This window comes from Electrophorus electricus, chromosome 15 (genome assembly GCF_041902795.1).
Source record: "Electrophorus electricus isolate QZ-2024a chromosome 15, ASM4190279v1, whole genome shotgun sequence".
In the NCBI taxonomy this organism is placed as follows: domain Eukaryota; kingdom Metazoa; phylum Chordata; class Actinopteri; order Gymnotiformes; family Gymnotidae; genus Electrophorus; species Electrophorus electricus.
Window position 1 is genome coordinate 2,863,311 of NC_137511.1, and position 19,844 is coordinate 2,883,154.

Here is a 19,844-nt window from a genome sequence, read left to right on the forward strand (position 1 = left end):
AAGACAATGAAGTCTGTGCAGTGGCTAGATTTGTTTTTGTCAGGTCAGAATGTATAAAACTGCAGATAACCTCATTATAAGTGTATAGAACACAGATCCCTGGGTTCGCTCAGCTCCTGTCTTAAAGTAGAACCAGAACCAGAAACAAATGTTTGCTTTGGATTTCAGGTAATACAGAAGATCACATGGTGCTGTGCATTGACATAAACTACTTAACAGTAGATCACCCTTTCTTGTGCTTGATGTGTAATGTTGTAATGTTGATCTCTCAGAATTCTACCCATAGGCCCTTGGGGAAATCAATTCTAACACGAGGTATCATCTGAGGGACAGAGAGAGGGTAGTAACCTCAGCTTATCACCCAGTTCGAGTCTTCTGCTGCTGATTAAAAGGTGCATCCCTCTTGTGTTGCTGCTACTGCTCTGTACTGGGAAGTTCGTTGTCTGCACAGGCTGCCATCGCCATTCCAGACGTTTCCCATGCCTTCCTGAGCCTGTGTATTCATGTCCAGCCGGAGGGCAGAAGGGGTGATGTATTTTGTACACACTAACATATCTGTGAGCGTTTTGGAATTCACTTTCCTTATCACGTGACAGGCCTGCGTGGCACGGTGCGGTGTCAAAAGCTATGAAGACATCATTAGAGAGAGAGGAGTTGCTGCAGAGCTGTGTAAAGAATGTCAAACATCAGGCAAATAATCTGTCCATGAATCTTTCATTTCTCAGTGAAAAAAGTAACCTGTGAGAAGCTGTCAGCACCGCTGAAATGTGAGCACTTTCATTCCTGACTCCGGCATTTCCAAATGGCCATTCATGTTTGAGGGTCACAGCTGTGGGTAAAAGAGCAGCACTCTGTGTACACACTGGCATGTCAGCGACAAAGTTTGGCCAGTCATTTAAACAGCACTGCTGCCGTCATACGGAAACATGCATACAGCTGAGCTGATACCACAAAATCCCTGGGCGACAAACACATGCCCTGCGTACAGAGCACAAACACACGTGAGGGTGTGTTATTAACAAACTCTGGCAGGCGCCCTAATTGACCACACTGAGGACACCTCTAAGAGGTGCTGGATCTGACAGGTTTGTGCAGTGGTGTCAGGCGCTTCAGGAGTCTCAGTTGAAGTGACTTGCGTTGGACTCAACATCTGCAGTGTGCTGAGCAAAGGAGCAATGTGAGACATAGCACAGCCTGCATGGCACACGCATGCAGGCCTCTCCTCCCCGTTCCACCTAACAGTGGAGCCTTGGAGCCACTGTTCATTTAACGGCAGAGAGAAAAGATGATTGAGACAGGAAGAGAGAGAGAGAGAGAGAGAGAGAGAGAGAGAGAGAGAGAGAGAGAGAGAGAGAGAGAGAGAGAGAGAGTACTGATGAAGAAAAGCTCCAGACTCCTTTGGTCCAGATGGAAAATAAATTTGGCACGGGTCAGGAGTCATTTCTCCCGGCACTTTGCAGCAGTGAGACAGTGGTGTGCGCCTTAGGAAAAAGTGACTGTCTTTGGACTGGAGGTGCTGAGTTGAAGGTCAGAAGCGTAGACATTGTCTTCGCTGTCCTGACGGTGGTGGAAACCCGATTTTTACGAGCACAGGGCCTGGATAAGGTCCGTCTCGAAGAGCAGTGCTGCTTTCAGAGGATTAACACAAGGAAGGCAAAGCTGACCTACAACATTGAGAACCTCATTTTGGAAGGCCGTTCCTTTGTGTGCTGCGGACTGTGTGACCTTCCCATCAGAAAAGTACGAACAGAGGCAGATACACAGCTATATCCCCTTATTCCCACCCTAGACTAACTTCCAAAAAAGCATCTGTGTGTGTGCATGTGTGTGTGTGAACTGCCATTCCAATAGATGACTTTTTGGCAGCTTTCCCCCACTCACTAAAAGCAGAGGCAGCAGAAGGACTTGAAATGTAAATTCAGCTGAGGAGAAACTCTATCCTTGGCAGATGAATTACAGATGAAATCACAGAGAAAATATGAGGCCGAGCTGTAGGCCCGCAACACCACGCACACTGCAGGGCTGCAGATTTAGATGTGGCTGTCATTGAAGAGTCATGGATTATACAGCTGAGGGCTAACACTGCCCAGGGCAGGAGCTGTGCTACCAAATGCCCAGTCCAGAAGAAAATGGCATGATAAAGTGTGACTAATTCTTCAGTTCTCGTGGCTGGCTTTCATTGAATGATAAAAAGTTTAGTGTTTAGAATCCAAATCACACCACAAAGACAATTCTTGTGATTTGTATGCATTTACCAGTGGATTACACATAGAATAACATGCATACAGTATCTGCATGTCTACTCTCCATAGGAATGGTATCAGGCAGTTTACACTGAAAAATAGATTATTCTAAGCAGCATCTTGTTTGTTAAACATACAACTTTAAGTGCTTGCTCTTACAAAAATACATATAGTTCATCGCAGCAACAATGAGAAGTCAAGGGTTACGCAGTCGAAACACTGATTGAGCAACCACTTTAAACCACTACTGGATTCTCAGTTTTTGAAAGCACTATTCATATACACACACGAACACCCCCCCCCCCCCCCAACAGAGCATAAACACACGCGAGGGTGTGTTATTAACAGCTTCAGTTTTGAGACTCAATCAAAATTTGTTAGATGGAAAAATTCCAAAGACTCTCATCTATTGAACAAACTTTACAACTCGAGCAAAGCTTCAGACTGTAGGTTAAACTGTCTACATGTCTATATCGCTGAATCACTCGTCTACAGTCCAGAACTGAATGCCACAACATTTTGACCTTCTGGGGCTTCAAAAGCATTTGTGAATGCTGCAGCTAAGGCAACTGTTGCTCCGGCGTATTAGTGAGTGATTCGATTGTGAAGGGTTTGTGTTTTGTTTCTTTGGTGTAATATGGCAGGTCTAATAATTGGGAAATCTGTAGCAATCTCTTTGCCCAGATAATTCAGATTGCAAAATCCTGAACTAAAGGAGTAGGCCTTTTCAGGTATGTTCTTGGATATGTACCTTCTACGTTACATTATTTTACATGAGACAGGCAAGGCCTCATTTTAAAGCTATTATGCATAAAAAGGCATATTCACCAACACCACCTTTGAAACTCCTCTGAAGCAAGTGATACTTAAGATAACCACTCTCAATAAAAAAATAGTATAGGTACATTTATAAGCACAGACCCTCCATCACAATGTGACCTACAGCACAACAAAAACACAGATATGAAAAACGTGGCTTAACGAGAAACAAGCCCAAGAATATGAGACCTCAAGAGTCTCAAGTGCGAGGATAACAAATGCACGTATAGGAAATATGGAAGAAATTGAAATTTTGTGTAGAACATTTTTTTTTTCCCCTCATTTACACAATTCTGTCCATTTATGTATGCTGCAAATATTTGCATTTGTCCCTGATGGTAACTACTTCGCCAGGTAGTCCGCTGGCACACTTAACAGCATTTCTTACTTAGTTACTTAGTTTTGCAAAATGATTTCTAACTTTTATGCCACTACAATTTATAAAGATGTATAATATATTGATTCAACTACATTTGGCTAATGTTTCATTGCTTTGGTCAGTTTGTAAACTTTGCATATTTGTGCATGTCTGTATAAGAAAGGGAAACCAAAATCATTTTTTGATAGTTAAATGTAACTATTTGGAATTTCACATCTTTCACAAGTGAACTCACAGCTGGGATTGAGAAAGCATTACATAAATATTAAAAAGGTTGTATGTGCACGTTTTATCTTTAAGAAAACGTTTATGGCAATGAATTTAAAACTTTAACGCAAGTAGAAATGACATAATATTTGATGAGGTTACTTCTACTTTAATGAAAGCTTTAAGTACATTCTTCATCACTGCTAACTTGGTTTACTTTTTTGTTCCAAAGGTATTGTTGGACCAAAGCCCAGTAGACACTGTAGACTCGTCCTTTATGGGTCTCCTAGAGTAGCAGCTTTCTAGACAATGTGATATGAGAACGATATTGACAGAATTAACTGATTTTAATCAAAATAGAACATGTTGAGGGCTCATAAGACACTTACTGTGTTTTCTTACTGGCTATGAACAAAGCTCAAATGTTAAGTATCTGTACAAAAACCACTAACGTCGCCAAAACAGAATGTGTGGGAAAAGGCACTACTATAAGGACAGTTGAAGTTGACGTGACAGTTGAATGCACTTAAGAGTTCAGTTCTCCTGTGGCGTGTGAATTTCCTCGGGCCCCTGACCCGACCACTCCGCATGTCATCAGTCCTGCCGACGAACCACGAAACGGAACGAGAGACCAATGGCGAACAAGCATCATACCCGCAGACTAGACTGAGGCAGGAGTCACCAAGCGTCCAAACACTTATGGTCCCTGCTGTGGCTGGACATTTAAGGGCTAAGAAAGTTCAAGAAGAGGGTGGGATTAAGGATACATGAAAGAAAGACCTCAAATGAGAGATTAAGGGTGAACAGTGATGTGGTGGTGCTGCTCCTGTGAGTCACGTCCATTCACTGCTCCACCTGTAACGGGCTAGGAGGGTGCAGGAGTCTGTCTAGCCAAAGTCGATCCGGGGCCGATATTCAAGTACCATTGGATAGACCTAGTAGAAAAAGCATAAGGCACAGTCAGTCAGAAACGAATACAAGTGCAAAAACGGTTTTAAATTGTAAATGAGTCACGGACTGAGGACTTGAGACTTTGCCACTGCACCTCTGAAAAAGGTTCTGTGACAGTAAAACCCCCAGACACTTCCACTTGGTTTCCCTGCAAGTTATATCTGCGACAGGCACTTTCAAATTCAACCACCAGATGCACATGAAAGAAAAGTAGCACGTTACACACAAGTATTAAAGGTTTGATTCTAAAGCTTTCATAAGCGTTTCCTATAACTTTGCCTGGAATAATGAATAAGGTTACACATGTAAACACTGGTGAATTATAGAGGGCTCATTGGCAGCGAGAATGAGAGCATCTGGATAGCAGTGAAGTGCAGGTGAGACACACACACACACACACACACACACACACACACACACACACACACACACACACACACACACACACACACACACACACACACACACACACACACACACCTCTAGTAGGGTACTATTTTTAGAGAAAGCAGAAGAAGGTTTCTCTGTGTTGCCAGAGAGAGAGGAAATGAGGCGTAGGCCTTCACTGACCCACTTCTATGTTTCTGCCACCCGGTGGGAATTCCTGAAGAACCTCAGGTAGCTGGCATACCTTCTCCCAGCTCCGCACACCATGAACGCTACACCTCCATGACACTACTCCTTTGTCTGCCCCAGCGCTTATTATGTGAAACAATCGCACCGCTCAAATATTGATTTCTGAGTCACGTGATGAACATGGGCTGGTGGTAAGGCATACCCTCAGCCCTTTTCCTGTTTTACCTAGAGATAAATGAGCTCTCTACACTCCTTGGCAAATATTAATGCATACCATTTTCCAAGATGCTGATCAATATTCCAGTGATTCCAGCACAGATCTTCAACAGGTCTACTCATTCCTTAAACTCAGTATATACGCTGCTTAACATTTTACTGTGTACACAGGGCATTCGGTAAACTATTATAAAAAACAAACAAACAACCAAAAAAAACCATATGAAAACAGTAATTTCAAAAGACTGGACCTTATAGTGAGTTGCTGAACTCATTAAAGCTACCTACAGTAAAGCCCTGACAATGAAGACTGTGCTCTCTTGATTTGCACATAATTAAACTTTAATAAGACACCTCCTCCTATAAAAGCAGACCAAAATACCTTTAAACTAATTCAGTTATCACCCCCCCCCCCCCCCCCAAAAAAAAGAGCACGTGTTGCATTTACCAGATTTAAATTTAAATAGAGGCTGACAAGGTACTGGCAGGAAAGTGTTTCAAACATTGACAAACTGAAATGGTGAACGAGGACAGAGACTTGTGGTCCTAGCAAAGGTGTCAGCATGGCATCTTGTTAAAGAGTGACTTCAGCCCATTCCTGAGTGCTTCAGATGAGATTCTCGTGACCCAACCTCTGATCCTGCAGCTGCCTAAGCACTCACTGCCTCATCCAAGAGTGATAATAACTGGGCCAGATTTAGAGTGGAGGCATCTGGATGGTTAAGATCTACTTCACTTGACCAACCCCTCAAAATTCACTTATCTAAAGTTCACATGTACCAAACTGGCGCAACACAATTGGAGGCATAAAACTGAAATGTCTGTAGTCTGTAGTATTAACGTTACCATCCACTGGAACTAAGGGGTCCAGCCTAAAACACAGCCCCAAACCAACAAACTACTGTTGGCATTATACATGCCAGTAGGTTTTTCCTGGTAACGGCCAATCCCGGATTCGTCTACCAAACTGAGATGGTAAAGCGCGTTTCAACACTTCAGAGAACATTTCCACTTCTCAGGAATCCAGCAGCGACGTGCTTCACCCACTCCAGCTGGCACTCGGAATCGTGATCTTAGGTTCCTGACCATGATTTCATGACTCTCACACCACTCAATCCTTCTTCCATGGGACGTTTTAGAACTCTGTAGTATCTTCAACAGAAGATGTGCAATTTTTGGCAGTACGTGCTTCAGCACTCCATGGTCTACTGCTTTGTGTCTACTGACTGAACAGTTCAGCTGGGGCAGATACAGTAGCACAGACATTTCACAAACTGACTTGTGGCAAAGGTGACATCCTTTGACGGTGCCACGTTTAACAGTGATAGACCCATTCTACTGCCAGTGCATGGCTATGTACTTGACTTAGACGTACCTGTTAGCAATGGGTGTGCTGAAACACCTGAATTTAATCATTAAGAGGGGTTTTGGTCATATAGTGTACCTGTATGGGCCTTCCTGTGGACGAAAACTATTATGAAAAAATGACTACATCTTGTATAGTTCTTGACAAATTGTTTTCTTTTTCAGGACTGAAAGTGTTCATCCATCACTATGGTTTTCTGTAGTCTACCAGATGATGTTCTATTGCTAGGTTTACCAGCACATAAATGCTTTTTAGTGGCTTTTTTTTTTTTTTTTTTTAAGCAGAGTTTTGATTGCGTGTCTGACTGATCAATTCTGAATCTTCGTCTTTGTGCTAGCGTGATTTAGTGGTATTCTTTGGAGCTCGTTTTGAAAAGCCACAGCACCACTCTGCAGAAGCAATGGCCAACACCAAAGTGTATTCTGAACTAAACATGCAGGGTCACACAGCTGGGCATGTACGTATCCTCACATTAATGAAGACAGTCTGCGATTTAGCCTCATGGTCACCGTTTCAAATCCTACCCCAAAAAACCCAATAAATATTGAGCCACTGTCCAATCAATGACACACTGCGCAACTGTATAATCAGGTTTCTGTTTTTAGTGGCTTGTGTATTTTGTTTTGTTTTTGTTACATTGATGCTGTGCAAGGTGACATGCTCTGAAGCTTAACATACAACATCATGTGACAACCGTGAGGGTCAAGTTTCTGCCATTTGATCAGCAGGTGTTTAGCTTAGCATCAAACCCTGGCCGAATGAAGATAAGAGCGCTCCCGTTTGTTCTGCAGGTGGCAGGACAGAATACGAGACACTAGCCCAGCTTACGTTTTCAGCACGAAGCCTCCATCTTGTCATGTAGATGAATTCCATGGTGTGATCTTTTCCCATGATTTCACCATTGCATAGAACATCTAGCTGCAGAAAGAACATGGAAGATTGGGTTACTACTGCAAGGTGATACTTTTGTGATTTTTATTTATTTGATGGTATCATGTAAAGTCTAATGGCAACTACTGTATATGCTCACAATGGGTTGACATGCATTTGAGACATTTTTGAGCTCTTTATTCACACACACAGAGACACACACAGAGACACACACACTACCTCATAAGAGCTTGGAAGCTTTAACTTCAGACTTAAGAACTTTTTGATTGTTCCAACAGTGACTCGAGTGGAGCAGCGGATAAATTTCTTCATTAAGCCCTGCAGACAATATAAAACACACAACGCATCACGACAGCTGTTCTGCGCTCTCCAAACACAGCTCCAAGGTGAAGCGGCCAACGCGATCTACACTACCACACTCAAATGCTCCTGTTAGCCTGAGAAAAAAATTAATCTGGATAACAGGCTTAATAAAAGGAAAAAACCTTCATCCTTTTCATGAGTGAGAAAGTTAAGCAGGCGTTACAGCCACAGCCTGATCACATGACCAAAAGGGTCTTTACGTATGAGCAGGCATCAAACTGAGAAGCGAGGAAAGCTACTTCATCAACGCATCATGTGACACCTTCAGTACTCAATCAGGGGGAATTAGGGGAGAGAGACCCAGTGTGGCTAACCTTCACGATGTTCTCTCCCAGCTGGCCGTTGTTGCGCAGACAGTCTAAGCAGATGGCTATCTGTGGGTCGCCCCTGTGGTAGTCTCCATCGCCCACGTCACTGTTCTCGTCGGCCACCTTCACCTTCTTACACAGGGGGCCATCATCTGTAAAGCAAACACGCTCGCCACTGCCTCTGGATTTACCCGGCCCGGGCAGAAATGCAGACCTGGAGACGATGGTGGAATCAGGCAGACGGAAACAGAGATCCCGTCGCGCTTCGTGGGGCTACGTGAGAACGCACGCAGGGGACCGCCAGAACACGCTTGATGCATGGGGTGCATTGTTTTTACAGCCAGCGTGTGAATCTACCCCAAACAAGCCCAACAATCAACGCAGCTGAACGGAACAGAGCCACCGTTTCAAAAGGACGGCCGCGTCTTGCCCCGTTCTGTCTCACACATACGAGCGACGATGTTCAAGAAGATGCACTTGGGGGAAATGAAGAGGAAAGTAATTATGCGATCATTAAGAATTGCTTACAGCTGCACACTCTTGCGAGTTGTCGTGGCGACTGAAGCCCTTCAGTGAAATCTGCTCGGCTGACGTGTGATTGGGTGATTTTCGGCGCTAAAAGCACGGCAGGGACACAAAGTGCCCTTTCTGCAAGGCGCTCAATAAAGCCCAACCGCTCCCGTGTATCCACAATATTTTAATTTCAAACCCACGATGCAGCATGTTTCAGACCAGTGAGATGTTCGCCGCACGATCCGACATTGACCTGATATTCCCGTCTGCTAAAAAACACAATAAATCACTGCAAAAGTTTCGGGTTTTTTTTGTTTGTTTTTTTTTTTACTCTACCAAGTAATCCTCCCTCCAGGCTTGATCAACAACACGACACACCTGTAAATGATGTGGCTTGTTAATTTCCAGTCACAGTGTACACGGAACAGTATAATGAAGACATGTAGTCCTGTGAACCTCTTTGAGGGAACATCTGAGAAACAGACCAGTATTTTTGCTTAAGAATGTACTCAATGGGACACCAGAGAGCATAATCCTCTTAGGTATTTGTGTCTGAGTGATTGCTTCCCTCCACATACACCTCGGTGTGTCGACATGAAGAGAGATATAATCAGAGTTTCTCGGAGAGGTCTGCCAAGCGCCAGCTGTCTGCTGTCACCTTTAAAATCGAAATTTAACACCCCCACTGGCACCTGCACAGCTGTGTGTCTCGACAACAGGCTCAGACACAGGCCCTAGACTTTAACCTTTGCACACAAGTGATAGGCAACAGGCATTCAGGCTGTGACTCACACAAGGCTCTACCTAGATGCTTTCAATTAGGTCTTGTGATATTGTGTGAAGTGCTTTTTTTTTTAAAAGAAAGAAAGAAAGAATAGCACTGTATAGCACTGCTTATCTTAAAGTTGTTGTTGGGCCATCTGAATTCTTTTGTCGTGATTTTTTTTTGTCATTTCAACTGGACATTAGAAGAAAAATGCTTACCGTCACAGTTTTCTTTTGACTTGTTCTTTTTCCAGAATTCAATCTCCTGTTGTTGTTCCTCTGAGCCCAGAATGAGAGCGAGAGAAAGAAAACGACAAGGACTTCTTGAAACGGGGAAATGGCTCAGCACTCTGCCTACTCAGCCTAATCAGCGACACAGTGAATTGCTGTCTTCAACAACCAAAAGAGTTAAGGGCATTTCAAACACAATTTTACCAAGAATTCAAGCGAACCAGCATGCTTACTTTCTCGGAGGCCAGGCACAAGCTTGAATATGATTTCTTCTAAAGTGTTGTCCAACCTTTGTATACAAGAGAGAGAGAGTTTACAGAAACACCTGCCCCAAAGCGAGGGAACGGGGCAGGGAAAACACACCAGCCATGACCCTCTCCTCGCAGGAAGGGAAGCTACGCTCTTCAGCTGCCGTGGGTGGGGCAGGGCTGAGAGGCGGTATCTGGGCACATGGCCGGGGTGGGGGGTTGTGGGGTCAAGAGGTGGCCGGCATCTGGGAAGAGGCCCAGCTGAGGTCTTGACTACACCAAGCAGTCCAGCTCTTGACTGAAACGTTCCCACTCCAATATTGCAAATCTCAAATTTATTGCATCTTCCGGGGACTTTGCCCCGGCCCAATATGACACGATCGTAGCTAGACAGCTCGACCAGGGCTCTGGTCTGGCACCTCTGATTGTTGAACGTTTCACCTGAGAGTTCTGAACAGATCTTTGTAAGCACATATTCCTAATGTGACGGAATGAGTCACAACTTAATCATGAATTTGATTACAGCCAGTGGAGTACACATGGGGTCAGAGTGTTACATTGACCTGCTAAACATTTCCTTCAATTGTGCAATGGACTTAAAGTTCACAGGTTACTTACAGCTACTAGAACAGTACTGACAGATGCAACAGGAATTGTGCAATTAGACTCAACCATGCTGGACTTATTAAATAGTAATATAATGTACTTAACTATAGTTTGAAGAAAACAACATGCATTTCATTAGCATTACATTTAAAAAGGCAACCTGGCTGCCTTAAAATCTGGAATGAAATAAAAATCAAATAGCAAACTCACAGAACAAACACCTGTGTTATATGTATTCTGCTAACTTAGTGATTTCAGAATCATATGACAGGTGGGTTCCTTGCCTCATTAAGATACAAATATATCTTTATGCTGGACCCTGCAGCACGTTCATTGAATGCGTGAACTGTGCAGGATTCAGCGGTTTTCTCACCTTAACATTTCAAGTGGATTTGTTTCATGGACTTGGATGCCGCATTTAGGACACTCGTTGCTGTCTTCAAAATGCTGGACGATGCAACTTTTACAAACTATCAAAGGGAGACAAAGTCAAAATATGATTCTCATGAACTCACAACAAAGAGAAAAGCTGGTTTATACTCATGAGTACTGACTATTAACAAAAGGCAAACAGATTTAAATGTATTTTTACATTGCAGTATGCAGTATTCAACTCAAGCAGCTTTTTTAAAGAAACTTAAGACCACCCAACTCTCTGGGCAAAACATGGCTTTGTTGCCACCTGAGTGTCTGCCAGCAGTACTGGGATATCACTGCCATAAGCTGTAATCTCCTGCATCTTCCCCAAACGTTTTACAGTTCTGCGAACCCCTGCGTCTGTGGTTGGAGGGCTGGAATCTGGAGGTCTGTATGGCGGGTAAAACGCTGCATGGGGCCTGAGGCTGAGATAACGCTGCAGCTGGCTGGGTCTGGGCGAGCGGCACCTATCACTCCGCCCCAGCCAACTGCTGTGGCGGACAGCTAACTTACTGCTGACCCCCGCACGCACGCACACGCACGCGCCGACTTACACGTTTACAAACACAATATCAATCAACCAGACCTCACCAAGGGTGACACAAATTGCTCTCAATTCATATATTTCTGAACCATGTCAAACCCAGCAGTTGAATCCAGGTCAGCAATATATAGACCGGTCAGAGGGATGGGCCAAGATATAGAGCAGACTGGCCTCTTGAGCAAACTGCAACATGTGCATAACTGCCTAGCTGTACACGAGTGGCTGACCTATACGTCATAATCAGCTCTGCTGTCATAGTCATCCCTTTGTGAAAACGAAATCAGTATCACAGCTGACCAGCACTGTCGGTGCGAAAGATTAATCAATCAACCACCTCTAATGTATTATATTTGGGCAATAAGGGAGCGCACACACACACACACACACACACACACACACACACACACACACACACACACACACACACACACACACACACACACACAGAAATGGCTACACTACAGCAACACTTATCCCCCCCGCCCCACTCTAATACACTTCTTGCTAAAACCAAATCTTCCTGTCAGCTCCGGAACACTACAGCTAGGCTTTGCAATAAACCAAAATCCTTGTTGGTTTTCTTCCCCTTTGAATCACGGTCTGTTGAAAGATAAGAAACAGACTCCTGCAAACAAATAATTCGAACACACACACACACACACACACACACACACACACACAAAGCTTATTCAAGGAGGAAGATATTTGTTGTCATGGTGACTGAGGCTACAGATGACTGTGTTCACCCTGACGACTGGAGATGTGTCATTTCTGGGAGTGAGCTTTCACCTTTATCATCACACTCCATCAAAATATACAAGAAAACAGACGCAGACTTTTGGCCTACTGGATAAAGAGGTAAATACACAAACCACAAACAACAACAACAACAACAACAAATAGTCAAATATTTACCACCAGTGAACATCCCATGCAGCAGACAACTAGGGTTCAGATTACACTTCAGTCCAACCTCATATTCACAATCATAACCATGGTCAATAACTGTAACTCGCTCTGTTTCAGAACAGAAAAGGTATCATCTATTGTATAGGCACATACTCAGAACAAAGCTTACCCAGCACAAACAGCATGCCCTCGTGAGCTATGGCTGTGCATTACATGTCCTCAAATCCATAAGCTTCGATAAGCATTTGCAAGAATTAGGCTGGTAAGCTGTTGTTACAGCAGTAGAGGCCTCTGACAAACAGCCCACAAAACACACAATGTGTGCACGATACTCTACGTTTAGCATATGGTCTGTTCTAAAACCCGGAGCCAGAATCGGGCTATGGTGGCAGTGTAGCAGCTCACTCACAGGTGTGCAGGCACTCGGTTACGGTGGTGGGCTTGATCAGGTATCCTTTACACATGTAGCAGGTGATGAAGTGGTTGAACTCCTTGACTAAGTGCCTCCTCTGCGTGGTCATTTTCATCCGTTGCCGCTGGGCTGGTGGAGGGATACACGAGAGCGTGTGGGGGTGATGAGGGAGATTTATGGACTGTACACCGGGGCCTCAGAACTGGTCTGCTGAAGTGCGCCTCTTCTTCACTTCATGGCATGCTGGACCATGTCGCGTGCGCTGCATTTTCTCCACTGTGCTCCTGTACCGAAGCCCATGGTATCTGGAAAAAAATTTAAATTAAGAGTAGAAAAAATACATCTTTTCATTTCCGTGCTAATGTACCCGTTGCCTAAGTAACTATGCAAAAATGATGGTCCGTTTTCCTAAAATTCCAGGGTATCTTGTTTTTGTGCCTTTATGACTAGATGTAAGTGGTGGTGATCTTCAAGAAACGTCACCAGTACAGGTGCACGTTATGTGACACGTATAAGCCCCGCCCATTCTTTCAAAGCGAAAGCGATGGCTTTTAGAGGCGCGCCCGAGGTCAGAGGCAAAACGCAAAATAACATGCATACGCTATGCAAGAGGAAAACACTGGCTTACATCTAAACTTTCAGGAGGAATGTGTGTGACATGAAAGTGATAGTTCAAACATGTCTATGACTAGACGAGGAGACGAACATTGTACAGTTTGACAGCAACGTTGTCACGAAGCGTACGTGGTGTAACCTCGACATGTCGGTTTAGTGCGTTTCCTTAAAAGTTTTGTAACCATCACAAGATTGCTAAAGTTTCTGCAGCCTCAGCACTGCACTCGCTCGACACGGGACCGGAGGGGTTTTCTTTTGACTCAGATATGTCACATCGTCCAGACGAATGGCGAGATGTTCGTGACGGCGTTATGCACAGACACGTAAACTTGTAACAGCGTAATGTTCGGCATCAACACCAACATGCCTGCACTGAAATACTGCCACATCCTATTCGCCACCTCGCTGTAAAATCGGCTACGTTTACAGCGATAAACCTAATCCTTTAAAGCGGACTTCATCCCAATCTGCTAGCATTTGCGAGCCACTTTAAGCGAAGGAGAAGAAAACGTTTAAATAGCCCCCACTAAATAACTCCCGCTAACCTGTCATCCAACACCGGGACCAACACATGGCCAAGCAACTTGATAACGTGACACACGATCGCGTTCCCATCCCACTGGAAACTTTACTACGAAGCCACCCGAAAACGACACGCATGGCGCATGACTTTAAAGCCCGTGTCTTACCTGCTAAATCACGAGACCTCGCGCGCGGCGCACGGTCACCTCGCACGTGCACCGTCGACTGGAATGTGGACCGAGCGCCCTCGAGTAGCCGTCGCGTGAGAGAGCAGGAGCCCAGCGCGCGGAGCTGCTCGGGGAAAGGGGCGGAGGAGTCTCCGGCGCTTGTTTACGCATTGCTGCTTTATTCACTCCACGGCAGATAGTCTCTGATTGGACACAAACTAGGGCGAGCCTTCAATTACCCGCTCGTCCTCGCACCGTGCAACTCCCTGAAACCTGTTTGGGCCATTCCAGGATGTTCAGCTACGCAGTATGATAAACCATCTCAGCTCTGCTTTACGCCCTTGTACATTCCGCAGTAGACTTAATATTTCTTTCCACAAGATATTTTAGGGGTTATGATATTATGAAATTGATTGATGAAATATGATGACGAACTCTCTTTTTAGCCGGCGTTTTATATATTTTTTTCTGAATGATAACATCTTATTGCTCAGTCTACGCAATGATAATTCAGATTTCCTGTTTTGTATAAACATAACTCAATAACTATAGTCTTTCAGTATAGATAAAAACTCAGAACAGCGGTTCGATTTGCAAAATCTGTGGGATTCCCATAAAGAAACATTGTTCCTTCAACCATTTGTTGTAGGTGGATAAAGTCAAGGAGAACTCTTTATACACCATTTAAGTCTTATCTCAGGCATTCATATATATATACATACACCAAAATAATTGTAGATTGCATTTATGTCCAAATTATGCCCGAATTAGTGTCCAAATGTTTTAATTATGCACCACACATGGTCTGAGCAGCCCTGCAGGACATGATCTATTTCTTGGGTGGGACCAAATACTGCAGGGTAGCCAGCTGAAAGTGAGATATGATTACCCCTCGGCTGTTGTGAGGACCTCTCATTAAAAAACAAATAAATAAAAATAATAAACAAATTTTAAATCCTTGACAGGGGAAAATGTTACCCAGATATATAGGCAATTTAACGGAAAAAAGGATGGAATGAACACTGAAAGCCTGAACACTCAGAGAGCATAATAGCTCTGTTTTAAAAGTGTGCACATTTTCTGCTGTTTGTCTTTAGGTAATGTTTGAGTAGAATTTTAACATTTATTTTAGTTATTATTTTGTACAGACCCAAGTGTTGCCTTGGAATAAAAATCATATACAGGGCAGAATCTGTGGAATTTGAGCCAGGATAGAGTTCGGTTTAATCTGTGTCTGCAAAATCATTTCTTAACCTTTCAATAATTAAACGATTGATTAGTGATTGTACCCACCTTATGACTGTACATCACTGTAGGACACTTAGAGTGGAGGAAAAGTCATTAATTACAGTCGCATACGGTCAAGCTTGGCTTTGACAGCTTTAATGACAGATGAGGCCCAGCGAGTGTAAGCTTCACACAGCTTGTGTTGAGGATAAAAAGTACTGCCTCAAAGAATTGGTGGGCGGGAGAGAACCTGACACACACAAGCAAGGACGTCACCATAAGTGGCTTCGCTGTTTCCACATTGGCTGAACCCCAGTAGAGGCCTTGACAATATCCAAGGAAAAGACATCACTGTCTGCAGCTTATCAAAAAAGAAGCACATCGGCTAATACCTGATTTTCTAAAGTGAGAAATGCTCTCTACACTAAGCTTAACCATAACACTAGCTCCATTTAATCTAGCATTTTTTATATAGCTTTGATTGGTACACTGTTTTGACACTTTGAAAGGATGGCATAGTACAAATGTAGTACAGTACAATGTTGATTATACTGAAACAATTACAAAACAAGTCAGTGTGCAGACTGTGAGTTTTAATTGGAGGATGTGTATATCCACACTGGAAGAACTGTGTATGAATTAAAGCCGTTATATAACCCAATTTTAGGGGACCGCAAATAATCGAGATTTGGCTGCTCCGCTGGTTCTTGTCCAGCTGTGTACTGCTGCATCATTAGTTCATGCACAAGAGAGAAAACCCCAGTCTGGAGTCTCTCAACACAAGGACCAAGGAAGCACCGGTAGCAGGAGTGGGGCAACCGAGGTGCCCCCTCAGTCTTGAAGAAACACACCTGCGCAGCTTAAACACATGATCCTGAATGCAGATGCAGACGTGTCAGAAACTGTACGGGCAGAACCTCAGGGGGTTCATCACAAAAGGTAAAGCATTAGGACTGTTATGCTAATAAAACACACAAATGCCTGCAGAGCTCAGGCACAAGTCTCGCGGATGGACAGCCTGAAGATTAACCTGTACCAGAGCGATGAATAGAAGGTGTGTGGAAAATGAAGGCAGTGTTGATGACCCGAAGCATACGTGAGGCACGGCTGTGTGATCATGTACGGCTGCCAGCGCATCTAATTCACTTCCTTTTATTGACGATGTGACCTCCAAAGGCAGGAGAAGGATTCATGCAGAAATGAACATAAACATTTCCATTCCGATCAAACCAAATGCCTCAGAACTCATTAGATGGTCTTTCACTTTGCAGCAGGAGAGTTTTTTTGAAAAACTGCTAGAAGAAACAATGCAGGTTTTCAGGAACACGAAGAGGAATATCCTTGGCTGACTAAGTCATACAGCTCAGTATACACATTACTTAAAGCCATGAAAGTTCGGCTCATTCAATCTCATGCCCAAGACGGTTAGTTCCTGTACGGTGCTGTTGTTGTCTGGTTCACCAAACACAGATACATTCATTTACCTAGCGTCAATATTCATTAAATTAAAGGTAACATTCTGCAGTTTATTCTGACAGTCAGCGTTTCATTTCCAATGGAGTGTGAGAAAGTTTGGTTTAGTTACTTACAGACTGCACTAGATATGTATTGGCCTCTCAGTATTAACCTTACTTGCCATAGGAATGTATTGATCAAGATATCAACCTGACGCTCAGTTAAAGGATTCCTTCACCTCAAAAACCTTATGGTGATACGCTTTAAGAGGTAATTTAGACAGTTAGCAACCACATCACGCTGAATAGCATTTGTTGTTAAACAGTGGATTTTTTACATATAGTCCAAAAATAGAAGCTGCAAAAATTGTCATTAGAAATGACTGCAAACAAATATATAAATATATATGGTATAAGAACACTGCTAAAGCAAACAATGTACATTGTAGATTATCACTGAACATAACTGTACTTACCTTACTATTATGCGCACGGGCTGCGTCACCTATGCCCTGGAGTAATGGATTAGGCTGGTGTAGAGAAGGGTCAGTTCAGACCCCCCACCCCCAGAACCCTCATTAATAAACATACCACACATAGCAGTGCCTCTGCTCTCTACACCAGCAAGGCTCGTGCTCTATGCACGTGTGACTTGCTGAATGCAGCTATTACAGTCAAGCAGGATAAATATGTAAACATTTCTATTATGAGCAGAGGCAGCCAAAAAAATTAATATGACATTGTTGTCTCCCATCACTGACAAACAAAAGAAAATGCAAACTCAAACCCGCACATAAGCAAGCAGAGACAATGCTTTCCTTCTGCTGTGATGGAGAGATATAAGATGTTTTCAAAAAGTTACAGCTTTTCCTACTTTATTCTTCGTCTTCCATCTGGATGTACAAAGGCAGCAGGACTAACGTTTTCGTACTGTTTTAGGGGTACATGCTTTGCAACACTCTGTGGGATTATTGCCTGGTGAAAAAAATGAGCTGGATTTCGTCAAGGTGAATCGTACGAGTGGGGAATACTCACAAGGGTTAGCATCTTTGCAGCACATTTTTCTGTGGACAGGCAGGCAAATTGTTTTCAAAAATGCTTAGAGATAAGAGCAACTGCCAACTAGCTGTCTGAGTGACACACTTCCAAAGTTAAAATTTTATTACAAACAAGCATCTTAAAGAGACATGAGCTCATTGCTTGACAGTGTGTATTAATATAGAATTGCTGGCACTTCTGCACCTGCTAAGGGAGAGATAGAGCTTCCTGTATAAAGAGGCGCTTACACCAATTGCGCATTTCCACTGCTGGCTAAGCACAAGTAGTCGGTTGGTATGACAACTTGTCAGACTGAACTGTACTCTTCCGTACCAGCAAATGGCCTGCTTATGTGCCCTTTGGTGTCATGGTAACGTTTACAGTGCAAATGTTTTTTTTTTTAAAGATTATGATCCATTCCCTGTGCTCCTGTTTTCCTCATACCTGCATGAGTCACTACTGCCAAGTGCATTCTTTGCTGTTTAAATGCTAATAACATCTCGAGCAAATTTCAACTTATAAAATTGACGAATTTCATTTCTGTCCTTAAATCTGTTCGCACTGATATGGGATGAAAGGTTTGAACAAAACCTCCCCTGCTATGCTATTCGTGAAACATGAGCAGCAAGTTCATATTCCATATTAACACTGCGAATGGAGGGAGTGATCTGTGAGGGGGCAGGGTCAGAACTCACCCCTTGCCCTACACAGGGTGATCAGTGGGAAAACGCTTCCCTGAGTCCTCCAAACAGACACCATGCATGTACCGCATGCCTGCTGAGTGTCACAGCATCTCACACACACACACAGCCGCAGCTGTCCGAGTCGTGCGAATGACACGCAAAAGCCACCCACGCCTGACACCTTCACTTCTTGTGTTTTTGCCCCTGGGGCCAGCGCATGCCTCGGCACGGCCAGGTAGCAGCTGTGAACTGCCGACACCGCGCTGCCAGGCTGGCGCTGACTCACGTGTGCCTGCGCTCAAAGCCAAGGACGCCGCTCACAGGGTCAGGGCCAACGGTTAGGCCTGGGATACGCAAACTCCCCCAGCAATATTACGAGGGCCAAAATTCCACAAAAATCGAGCCAAGGTCTCGCTCAAAGCAACTGAAAATAAATAAATGAGCAAAAGTGTTGGAGGATGGGTTTAAATAAAAATTTCTTACATTTGAATGACTACTAACAAGGATGTGGAGGAGTTTCTATTTTATTTATGTTAGCATGACTATTGCTTCCTGCACATTGCTGAGTCTCACCAGCAGCTAGGGCTCTGGTTACCGTCCCACTTGCCCATATTCTCATTGGCAAGATGGCAGGGACCTCCCTCCCATTGCTATGCGACTCACAAAACCACGATGGGTATCCGCGCGGCTGCATGGCACAGCTGAGCACTTAGCATGCTTCTCTGAGCGGCCCAAGGCTCTCAGCAGGTTCATGTGCTCTGTGTTTTGAACCAGAGTGGCAGCAGAAAGTGTGGATACGTGTGTGTGTGTGTGTGTGTGTGTGTGTGTGTGTGTGTGTGTGTGTGTGTGTGTGTGTATGTGATCATTTGTCTGCCTATCTCCTCTGAACTTCAAGGACAGAGGCGATTAATGTATTACTACATGGTGCATAAGGAATTAGCACATATGGAGCCACCAAATTTTCAAATATTGATTTTCTATTAGAAATGTACACAACACATTCTGCTGTGTCCTAAATAACTGGTTTATTCACAAATGCTATAGCAATGCAAAATGTAAAAAGAAAGAAGTTATGTTTAGTAGCTCCTGACCAAATGCATATTGATTGATTTATTATTTATTTAGGCAATGGTAACACTTCAAATTCCCTGCTGTAATTGAAGAAACCTGCACT

General features: G+C 43.8%; 1 protein-coding gene across 2 annotated transcripts; it reads right to left on the bottom strand.

The window, feature by feature from the left end:
- Positions 1-3,796: 3,796 nt before the first annotated feature.
- pcgf5b (polycomb group ring finger 5b) lies at positions 3,797-14,428 on the bottom strand. Of its 2 annotated transcripts, none has more exons than XM_027013463.3 (9): positions 14,269-14,428; positions 12,962-13,269; positions 11,056-11,152; positions 10,062-10,117; positions 9,817-9,876; positions 8,326-8,471; positions 7,868-7,966; positions 7,586-7,675; positions 3,797-4,583 (listed from the first exon to the last, which is right to left on the bottom strand). In XM_027013463.3, the coding sequence occupies exons 2-9, from the start codon at positions 13,077-13,079 to the stop codon at positions 4,536-4,538; spliced, it is 714 nt and encodes a 237-aa protein (XP_026869264.1). In that variant the 5' UTR covers positions 13,080-13,269; positions 14,269-14,428; the 3' UTR covers positions 3,797-4,535. The 2 variants fall into 2 exon arrangements, with proteins under 2 accessions (XP_026869264.1, XP_026869265.1); XM_027013464.3 differs by lacking the exon at positions 14,269-14,428 and adding an exon at positions 14,125-14,234.
- Between the last annotated feature and the right edge of the window lie 5,416 nt (positions 14,429-19,844).

Excerpts from the sequence above, each read along its gene's own strand:
- pcgf5b (XM_027013463.3), bottom strand. The coding sequence starts at position 13,079 with ATGAAAATGACCACGCAGAGGAGGCACTTAGTCAAGGAGTTCAACCAC. Across the intron at positions 10,118-11,055 it reads AATCCACTTGAAATGTTAAG|GTTGGACAACACTTTAGAAG; the intron begins GTGAGAAAACCG and ends TTGTATACAAAG. Across the intron at positions 8,472-9,816 it reads GTCAAAAGAAAACTGTGACG|ATGATGGCCCCCTGTGTAAG; the intron begins GTAAGCATTTTT and ends TTTGCTTTACAG.